The sequence below is a fragment of the Formica exsecta genome, unplaced genomic scaffold, assembly GCF_003651465.1.
Source record: "Formica exsecta isolate Colony F162 unplaced genomic scaffold, ASM365146v1 scaffold2, whole genome shotgun sequence".
Lineage (NCBI taxonomy): Eukaryota > Metazoa > Arthropoda > Insecta > Hymenoptera > Formicidae > Formica > Formica exsecta.
Window position 1 is genome coordinate 476,279 of NW_021849297.1, and position 11,297 is coordinate 487,575.

At 44.0% G+C, this 11,297-nt stretch overlaps 1 protein-coding gene across 4 annotated transcripts in view; it reads right to left on the minus strand.

The window, feature by feature from the left end:
• Nucleotides 1-11,297, minus strand: part of LOC115234269 (homeobox protein homothorax) — a 403,166-nt gene that overhangs the window by 152,620 nt on the left and 239,249 nt on the right. For all 4 annotated transcript variants that reach the window (XM_029805219.1, XM_029805218.1, XM_029805217.1 and 1 more), the window contains exon 10: nt 7,842-7,990. In XM_029805219.1, the coding sequence (XP_029661079.1) occupies nt 7,842-7,990 (149 nt within the window). The remainder of the gene's footprint in view (nt 1-7,841; nt 7,991-11,297) is intronic.

Here is an 11,297-nt window from a genome sequence, read left to right on the forward strand (position 1 = left end):
TGAGGGATTAACGGCGATAAATTTCGCAAAAATAGGGGCTTACGCTGTCGCGGGGCGACAGTCTAATCCCAGTTCCGCGCACCGCCCCCTCCTTTTCCCCCCTTACGTAGAGATGAGAGTACAGCTCGACGATCGTCGCGCGAGAAGCGACGCGCTGCTGGTGGCGATGTTGGCGAAGGTCCCCGCTTGCAGTTTTTGCAATTATCTTCCTGACACTCAAGATACTCTTTTTCTATTTTATTTTTTTAGCCATTGTTTTCCCCCTTTTTCCGCAGTCAATCGAATCTCGCGAAATCCGCGCTTTCGATTCCCCCCCTCCGACTTCAAACAAAATGCATTTTTACAAGCGCGCGAACGCGCGCATAACAAGATGGCTGTTTTCCAACCACCCACGATGTCTTCTTCGCGCCATCAAGACTTCATCGCGAAACTTCATCAAGTCGCCTGGGTGGCTTCGGCGGGACGATGCGTTTGTGAAGTCGAGCGGAGGCGCATCCGTTGCGGTTTCGTTCGTAATCTCGCGAACGACGCGAGTGGGCGAGGGCAGAGAGCGCGCCGAAGTGGGAAAGAAGGAGTTTCGGCATTCAGCCCGACGTCCAGAACGGACGCAACAATGGCCGCGCATCAACATAATTACAGTTCGCCTCGGTTAGCGGTGCGCGCGAGCCCGACAAGAGTCAAGTATTATATTCAAATGCGAAGCGAGGCGGCGCCAGTAAGCAAAGCAGAACTGGTAAAGGCAGAAGGGGTTGCCGTGCCCCGCGGCCGAGCGGCGGAGGTTGAAGGTTGTAAGTTCATGGAGGGAGAGGGCTGGGAGGAGAAAGGGGCTGGGAGGAGAAAGATACCCGGAGAAGAACGGGAGGACAAGGACCGAAGGACGCAGCGAGAGGACGCAGAAATGTCGCTTCGAGCTGTCCGGCGAGTACCAAAGAAAGGAAATTACGTCGTCTGGTTTGACCTCTCCGCCACCTTCGCAACGTTTCCTCCTAGCTAAAGGAGAGGTAAAAGGAAGAAACACGAGGGTTTCGGTAACCGCATGGTACTATATCGTTCGTTTCATTAGTTTCAAAAGCATTGCAAATAACATCATATCGAATTCGGATATTTTCGCGACTTTCATTTTTAATAAAACATCTGAGATGAAATAAAGAAACATCGTCATTTCTTTTATATATTTTTTGATTAATTCAAAATCTCTCAGTAATTAATTTGCACTTCCATTCCTTGTGATTTTTAATAATATATCTTGATATAATATCCTAAACCGCAAGGCAAGGATTATGAATAAATAATATATCTTGATATAAATATAAATTTACAAAATTAATTTCGCGCAGACACGTGAATCACATTACATATCACAGCGGCGACATCGTCGAGCGTGAGAATCCTTCTGTAGGCACGTCGTAAGATTAAGGAATGCAGACGGAATAAAAGACGTCCCCGGAGAAGAAGGCGGACGATACAAGGGGATACCGGGGCAAGCATTGACTTCCCGGGCGAGGAAGAAACGAAGGCTCAAGGATTTGTTCGAGCGGAAAACTGCCGGTCGATGTATGCAAACGTCTCCTCCACATTCTTCGGTGCCGATAGGGTGACAACGGGCGTGTCGTGTCGCCTACGGGAGCCGGTTTCCGCATCGCGAAAGAATTGTCCGTCCGCGCGACGCGCATTCGTGGCGGGCATCGCGTAGCGGAGCGGATGCAAAGCGCGACGTCGGGCAGGCCAGACCTCGTGGACCTTGACCCACGACACGTCAAGGACGAGCGAGCGTTACCGGAAGCAGGTGGATAATGGCCGGTCCAGGGGTGCCAAGGGGACAATAGATGTCAGCCGGTACGCAAGCGGCACCACGGCGGGATCGAGATAGCAGATCTAAGTGGGCCATACCGCGCTACGGTTATGGCGGCATAAAACGCTCCGCTAGTACCGAAGGGGGCGTCTGCGCGGGCACAACCGACGGGTCGTGCCGTAGTCAAGTTGAGTGCCGGAGAGAGAGCCCCTTTACGGCCGAAAAAACTGCCGCTATGATTGTCTATGCAAATTGTTTAAGATATCCGGGGTGAAGGCAGTCCCGCGTCTTTTGCGGCCGCCGTTTCGCGAAAACCGACACGCCGGAAACTACTGTCGGCAGTGGCGCTCAGCCGTGATCTTATTCTTGTATATAGCCGTATATACCCAATAATTCCAATATCCAATATGCATTACGAGCGTCTACATTCTTATAACAGATTACGATATTCTAGAACGAGGTACGTGTAACTTTTATAATATTCAATGCCTCACGAGACACATGTTTTATCTGTTAAAAATAATTCATAATCGCGTAATGTGTCGGCTTTCTTTATTTGAACGGACGATTAAAAATAAGATCTGTACAAGCTACCTGTTGGCTTTTATCGCGCTATAAAGTATTAGACATTCTGTGTTGCATCATACCTTGATGGCGATACGGATGAATTAAAGATCGTATCAAGATATATTGCTATGGCGGCGCGCGAACGGCAAATGAAGCGCGTTTCATTATCGATCTCGATGGAAAGACGTTAACGTTTCGGTCTCTAGGACTCTACCACATGCAGGTAATGATATTACTGGTTTGTGGTTTGCAGCATGCCGGCCTTACGTGTCTTAGATAGCTTATTGATTGCCTCGACTGCACTTTGCTCTCTCATTACGACAATGTAGAAATTGCAGAGACAATGTATATGCTCTTGTACGCCAGATACAGCTTTACAATTTACTCGCGGTTTTAAACTTTAATGTTTTGTACATTTAATATTATTATAGTCGTAATGACTTCTCTCTATTTTTGAGCAAATATATTTTCACAAATTTTATATTGTATATTCTCAATATAACCTAATAAATATCTCCGCATAAAGATTTAAATCATTTTTCATTATAGCAATAAAATATAATTGTCGAATAGAAAAATATTTTAAATTTAATCAGATTCATTGCTACAATTTCAATTTCGTATATATCTAACAAATTCTTGCTTACGGAAAACGATTGTGAACAGCATCCAATACGTGAAATAAAGTGCCATAAAGTGTAGAGCTGGCAAATGTAATTTCATAGAATGTTTCCATTGATATAAGAAGACTACAGTTTGTATCAGGACCAAGCTATGGCCGAGAAGCGAAAGGATAGTGGAAGTGACAGCAAGAACGGTAAAGCAATGGGATAAAGTGGTAGTAGAAAATTGAAGAACGAAAGGAACGACGAAGCGGAAGAAGAAGCAAAGTCGCAAGAAACTGCAAACTAGACGGATATGTCTCTCCAGTAAATTAAAATGGATTATATATGTGAACTCCACCTTCAATTTTATTTCTCTTCTCTATCGCATTCTCCAACCTGTCTACGTCTGCTAACTAATAATATTTATCGTGCGGTATTTAGCGTGTGACGATATTTAAAAATCGATGCACAATCCCGTTTTATTCGAGAAAGAAGAAAATAATAAAATTCGCAAGAAATTTCTGCTTAAAGATTGAACCTCGAGAAACGTTTTTTGAACAACAAAAAATTAATTGATATTAAATTCTCAACGTATATTCTGTCAAAATAATATTAAAGTTTTTTTCACACATGCATAATATTTTATCAAATATTATATTAAATGCAATGAGAAATTGAAGAAAACGTGAAGCATGCTGTGTGTATTTACATGTGCAATTTAAATTCTAAAGCCTCATAACAAAAATACCAATTTTCTTTTTGAAAACAATAGAACGAGCTTCTAGGAATATAATATCCGAAGGTGTACACGAGAAAGGATGACGAGAAGGGAAGTACTAGGTCGGTATCCACAATTCTGGAAAGCCCAACTCCGCCGTCCGGGGAAGGTCGGGACACGGACTCGACCATGATGTATGCTTCTCTTCCGTCTAATTAAACTTGGGGAGGGTCGCAGAGTTGGTTGGTGCGCCGGTTGTACGGACGTACGTACGGTCGGACTGACAGCGAGGGGAGGATGGCTTTCAAAATGACAACCGGAGAGAGCGAGAGAGAGAAAGAGAGAGAGAGAGAGAAGAAGAGAGAATCGGCATTACTGAGTGAGAGAAGAACGGAAGAGAGATCCGCGCCTCTCCGCGAACGCATGAAACGGTACTTATAGAGAGAGTGGGATCACCATCGACTTCCTCCCAGGAGACTCGATGCACTTAACTTCTATTACATTATTCATACGCGGCGATAAACAATTCGCTGAAAAAAAAAGAAGACGGCGGCGGAGCCACGCCGGACGTTCGTGCCGTACAAAACTTTTATCGGCCATTGGCAAGCGTCGCGATTTTCGAAAATATCGCCGAGTCAGCGTAACGCGGCAAAACATGCTAGCCTGTGCGGGGATCTGCGCCAACGAATACATAAACTTGCTTTTAGGAAATTCCATTAATCTCCAGTTGCACTCCGCCACCATATACACGAAGTTCGTTTTGTGCAATATATCGATTATTTTGAGGGAGAGATTATTTTCTTTTTTTTTCTTATCCGTCCTTATCCACTTTATGATTATAACAAATACTATTCTCTCTCTTAAAAGTATCATATAACGATATAAAGATCACTATTTGATTTTTCACATTCCTTATCATCGAGATCAATCCATATAAATTATGATTCAAGACAGACTTACAAGAGTGCGAACACTTGTGCATGATCTTTTTGGTCAATCGCGAATCGTACTTTCTGCTGGATTGCCTAATCTAAATTGATTAATAATTTGGCACGCCCGTATAGATATATGGATAAGGAAATACATGTTATCCGAAAGAAAAAAATATGCAATAATATTAATAGTTTCTTCGAAGTTACGAATAATCCAAATCGAGAACGATTATTCAGTCAACAATATGATATTTTTTTTCAGAACCGCGCCTTGCAATAAAATAATAAATGCTGCATTCCTCTCAAATCTCCAATTCACATCAAAGTATGCATTGAATAGGCGAAGCGTTGCCATTTATATTGCTATTCTATTTCTCTATACTTAATTTGCAACATTTATGTGTCTCTATATCCGTTAGTTGTAGCACCAAAATTATATTGAAAATCATTATATTGCATTATAGAGATTATTATCTATTTATTCTCCCTCTCTTTCTTTCTGTATATGTGTGTGTGTGTTAATACACTCAATCTCTCTCGCAATTTTATTCCTCGCAACCTATTTACCTCCTTTATCCTCTCCTTGCTCTATCTTTTTTCGCTTTATATATTTTAATGCAATGCTCGCCACGCATTTGAGTATTCGCTTTTCCATTGAATGCTACTTATTTCCCTCTGTGTCGATTCCTCTTCATCTATATCTAAACTATGTGTATACATACATAAACTATGTCTATTCAACCGTGCCGCGGTGCACTCGGCTGCTTCCCGTCTACCGTGTCAATACGGACTAGCTAGCTGCTAGGAAACGGGACAGACCATTGGCGCGCCCCAACAAATTCCTTGGCGCGAGACGTCGCGCGATTCCAAATGTTTAACTAGCTAGGTGAAATGATGACAGAGCCGATGGTTGAACACGACCTGGAATTCTCGACGGCAATGCTCCAACGACACGAAATCGGTGTGAGCAACGATCGGCATATTCGCGTTAAACACAATGAATTTATGGCGAATACCATTTCGACTTGCCTCAATTCGTTAAGCACTGTCAAGGAACTTTGAAGCGTATTATATAATATTCCGTTGGTTATCGAATTGTTGTACCGCGATTGTGACATATATTTATGTCACTTCGCGACAAAATCGCGGCAGGTCATCGATTCCTCCAGATTGTTAAGATGCGTGCGTCGCCGTTATGGAGAAAACAGGAAATTAGGACATTAAAGGAAGAAACGTAAGATCGTAATTCGTTCGGCGAAAAAAGATAAAATGTCGGGGAGAGGCGCTTAAAGACCTTGGCACTTGAGTAAATACACGGCCGGCTCGCGCCAGTTACTCTTTCAAGGTGTAATATGTATCCAGTCCACCGAATGAATTCCGGACCGCGGTATAGTCGCTTAATCGCTCGTAATAACGCCGAGACGAATGCGGCGCTCCCCGAGACGACTGTCGCGAAAAACCTCCGTAATTTCTGGCGGATGGCACCGTATAATCGCTCGCGGACGAGTTCCGTGAGTTCTGATGCGTCTTGAATTTGACGTTTTTTTTTTCATCATTACAGCAAACACATTTATATCTTTTTACGACAATCCGATGAACTTCAAACGAGAAAAACGAGAAACATTCGTATTCTTTCTTTCTTTCAGTTATATTTTAAACTCCGCACATTTTAATCGTATATATGATCAAAATTTTATCGCTAAGATAATTATAGTATGAAATTATATTTCGACATAAATATAATTTAGAGAACGCATTAAATAAGAGCATATTAAAACAAAAATTGTCCTGATACGTATAAGAATTAATGAGAACGCAAGGCACACAGGGGATTAGTGCGTGCATATCGAGCAAAACTCTCTCCGTACTCCCGGACGTACATCGAAACAAACTTTGAACGAATCGACAGACATCGAAACTCAGTCGTCGAGGGACGGTGCATCGAGTCCCGATGCCATCGTCGCTTTACACTAAAATCCTTTTAACTTGGGCACCGTGTATGAGAGAGAGAGGTCGTTAATATCCGCGAGAGCTCTCGACGACGCGATTAACCGAGAGGCAAGAGAAGCGCCGACCACGGACACGTCTTTCTACGAGCGAGCGCGGTATCGTCATCGCGCAAACAACGTATATGCATTAAACCATGAACCCACTATCCCTGACGTCATATCCAATACACATTGTTCGAGGGTTGCTGAAGCCGCGATACAGGGAAGCGAGGAGAAGAGGAGACGGTGGGACGGTGGGACGGTGAGTGAGGAGAGGAAAGAGAGGGGGGACGGTAGGTGGCTGCAGGGTGGTTTCGAGGGTGGCTGCCAACCCCCCCAGTGCGGTAATGGCATTAACCGAGCTGCAATATGATTACCGCTCTCGCAAGGTAACCTGATCACACCCGAAATCTATGGGGTGTCCAAAGTACGGGAGAACAAGAGAGAGAGACAGAGAGATGGAGAGAGATAAAGATAGAGAAACTTGTGCAGTGAGGGACAATGTATTGCTTGGAATAGCCGCGCAACGTTACGCAACTGCGGCGACCGCCGTCGACGCCGGGGGTTCGGCTGGCGTTCTCCCCCTTAATCGCGTTGCGCTTTTTGCGGCTCAGATTACCCGTGAATCATTAGATACTCGGGGCCCCGGTAGAATCGAGAGCCACCACTACCACCAACGTACTACGGATCATTCCTTATCTCAGTATTATGAGATTAGCCTCCTGTCGTTCCTCTTTCTCTCTCTCTCTCTCTCTCTCTCTCTTTCTTTCTATTGTTTTTTAACTCTCCTCCTTTTGTTCGACGGAGTGTGCTTTTTTCGCTAATTGCTCGCGGATTGACGTCGACACGTGCCGAGAAACGTGGAGTTCTTTTTCTCCGAAAACTCAACGAGAAATCCGGATAGGATCGATCCGTCAAGATATAAATATGTCGTTAAAAAAAGTAAATCGCACATATTTTTATATTAAGATGGAAATTAAATCTTTATATTATTTGATCAATAGTTATTAACGGCTTTGACAAAAAGTTATTAACGGCTTGAATAACCACAAATATATATCAGCGACATACTTTTTTTTTTCTTATTCGCAATTATGAGTAAAATATGCATGAAATGATACATTCACGGATGAAGTTGACGAATGACAATCCGTTATTTCGACAGCGATATCGCAACGCTGAAAAGCTTTCGAAAACAGGAAGCATCCTCGATGTGCTATATGAGGAAGAAGTACTTACCGTGAGATGTTGAAAGAGCCACGCCCTGAGGATGTTCGTCGCAACTTTAGGAAAGATACCCCGTTTCTTTTGGTTTTTCTTGCCCGTCGAATCGTCGTCTTCCTCGCCCGTACCCTCGCCGCTACCGATACTCGCGTTACTCGCGTCACCTGCAACAGTAAGAAGAGAGCCAAGGTCACCACGTGCCGCCTCGGTAATCAGTCCGAATCCACCGCAAAAAGTTCCTGATTTTTATCTTTTTTACATCTTTTCTTAATGAAGACAAATATATGAAACACCGGATTTTTGAAATCGTTTAAAATAAAAAAATATCAATTTATTGTCAACAAAATATATACGCATTAGATCAGATTAGTTAATTTTTCATTAAAAAAAAATTCAATGAATAAATTAAGAGAAATCGATTTCGATTAAATCGCGAGATGCCTCGTACGTCGAAGCAGGATTTCCGACGCGTTTAAACCGCGCTCCGATTTTCGGTCCATACCCTGGTGGGCGATAACTACCTCGACCCTAGGGCTGGTTCCCATGCATACAAACACCATTAAGCCACCCGCAATCACCCAGCCCCCTTCGACCCGGCGGACCCCGTACACACGCTCCGTTCTCGGCTCAACCGCGTACCCCTGCCTCCTTTTCACCCCACTTCGCCGTCACCCCGCGTGCATTAATTCCCCGTCATTTATCAATCTTAGCTTTTTAATTGCACAGTCACTGGGGACTCGAGAAGCGGGGCAGTAATGAGAGATATTAAGACGCCTTTGGTTATGCTCTCCGGTAGCTAATGTCATTTTTTCATATTATTGAACGTGTTTCGAGTTGCTCATTTTACTATACGCGCTGTGCTCATAAAATTGCTTATATATTTTTTATCTATTATATAGTATATTATAAAAAACGTGTACTAGATACATTGCCCATACACACAATATATATTATTGCAGAAAGGAGGATACCTCACATCGATCGTAAGTTTTCATTTGGCAAGATGCAATATTACAGATTACGCGGTTGTGATGATACTACGAGTATGATCGTTACCGTTGTGACGTGGAGTTGGAAGATGGCGATTATGGAATAAAATGCAATTTCGTCGGAATTCCCGTGATGTCCCGGCGAATCAATCTCCCGGACGAGCCTGGGCGCCGGAAGTTCGAGGTTCCCTTTATTCCTTCTCCTCGCAATCAGCCAGAAAGGAGGGCTACTTACGCCAGCGGATTATAAATGACCGAGCCTTATCGTGGTGCCCAAGGCCCCGGTTCCCAAGGTTCTATCGTAACAGAGAGATCAGGGTGAGCTCGGCGCTCCCAGGGGGTTCACGATGACAGGTCGCCCGGGAGCGCCGCCGACCCACCCCTCTCGCTCGCCAAAGAACGGTCTCGTGCCCGAGATTAACTTTGAATTCGTCGAGCGAACCGTCGTCGGGCGAGGGATGAGCGACAAGCAGGCAGGCAGAACGAAAAATTTGTCCGTCGTAGGAACGGACGGACCGGAACGACGGGAGATCGATGGAAATCGGTGCCGCATACGACGTATTCTCGCGTATGCCGCTTTCTTGAATCGCTCCGGGGGAGAGAAAACGAGAAAAGGCCTTAGATTTGCGATCTGGCTTGATGGGCATTCACCGTGTCGTGACGCGATTCGTTCCGATGATCCGGACAAATTTTAAGAAATGCAATTTTACACGGGAATCGACGGTAATTGAAAAAAAAAAAAACACTTTATTAGTATCTGTAATCGTGAAAAATTAAGTAAAAAATGCATAACCTGATCCAAAAGCTATCGGATACATTTATGGTTGCTGAAAATAAGCGGACAAATTCAAAGACATTAAGATAACAAACTACGTTAGCGTTATGGATTCGTTCGATTAGTTTCACGTGGGTCGGCGATTCTGACGATCATTTTTTTCCTTATTGACCAAACCTGTTTTCCATCCGGAACGTAAGACCCATTGGCGGCGGTCGTTGCGCGTATACGACAAAAACGACGTTAGATGTCCACCCTCTCTTCGACTCAGAAGCCCGTTAATGGCGCGCCCGCAAAGTCGAATAGGGCGGCCTGCGAGCTCATAGAACGAACGGCGGGTGGCTAGCGGAATAACGGAATGGCTAACGGGAACGTCCCTCTGATTGCAGTTAATTTACTCGCTGAATCGGGTTAATGTAGCGTACCGGTCGTACCGTGCTGTTCCGTGCGGTTCCGTACGACGGCGACCTATTGGTGTCCCGGCGAAAGAAAATGGTTTCCTTCGTCGGAGTATCGTTCATCGTGCCCGCCGACTCGGACCGAATTCTTTTTAATCGCGCAATAACTTCTTGCGCGATTAATTCAATTTCGTAATGGCGAGCACCATTATCTAAACACAGTCTACCGATTTATATATTGAAAACGGAAAAATTGTACAGAAGAATTGTAATTGAAACAAGTTCTAGAACACACCTGGAAACGTAATAATTTATCGTTAGCGCGTAAGAAAAATATCTGCAAGGCCGCGTTAGAAAAATAATATATTATGAGCGCGATAATTCATTGAAAATGTATAACACAGTTTCCTTTGACAGGTCGTTAAAATCTTATTTAACTTTAGAGATAGTCGGCTTTAGATACGTTGATGCACATATGTAATCCAGCTGCACTGGTATTTCACGCGCGATCATCCGCCCACATAAGCTGTCATCGATAATGTAATGTCGTTTCTCGTCGTCGCAATCGAACGCACGTCATGGGATCAAGATTGCGATCGACGACCCACGCTGAACGTTCTGACACGAGACAAATATGAGCTTTGTGTACATAAAATTCAGCAATATTCTTATTCAAAATACTTTTACTATATCTAAAAAATTTTTTTAAAAATATTTAAAATATATTTTCCCGTAGCATATTTAATATCCTCAGAAAGCTGATTATCCTGCTATTATGTCGCAATGCAAAATTATATCTCTGCCATTATCGTAGTTATAATCAATGGATATGATTATTCGTATATCTCGATACAAATACCTATATCATTTACGTCCTCACCGTAGAAATTGATAGCACAAGGCCACCTACGCATCCCGCACACGATGATCACATATATCGACGAGGGAGTATTCTACGAACGATGCGTGGTACAGAACGGTAGCACGGAACTCTACCGATGGGTACACATATGCTCGTGCGTAGCACGAGTGCGTTCATTCACACGTGTACTCTCGCGCGTGCTATACAACGCGTTTACGAGGACGCTCTCGGCGGTGGAACAGGCGCGACGGACGTCGACGGCGGCGGCGATGGGGGTAGAAGCCATATCGTCCGCGTGTTGATTTACGCGGCGTACCGCGCATTTTTACTACCGCGTTATAGAGATTTAAGTGCGGCCAATTATACGTTTATGCGCCGTCTCCGTGTCTGCTCTCTCTCTCTCTTTCTCTCTCTTTCTCTCTTTCTCCTTCGCTCACTCGCTAGCTC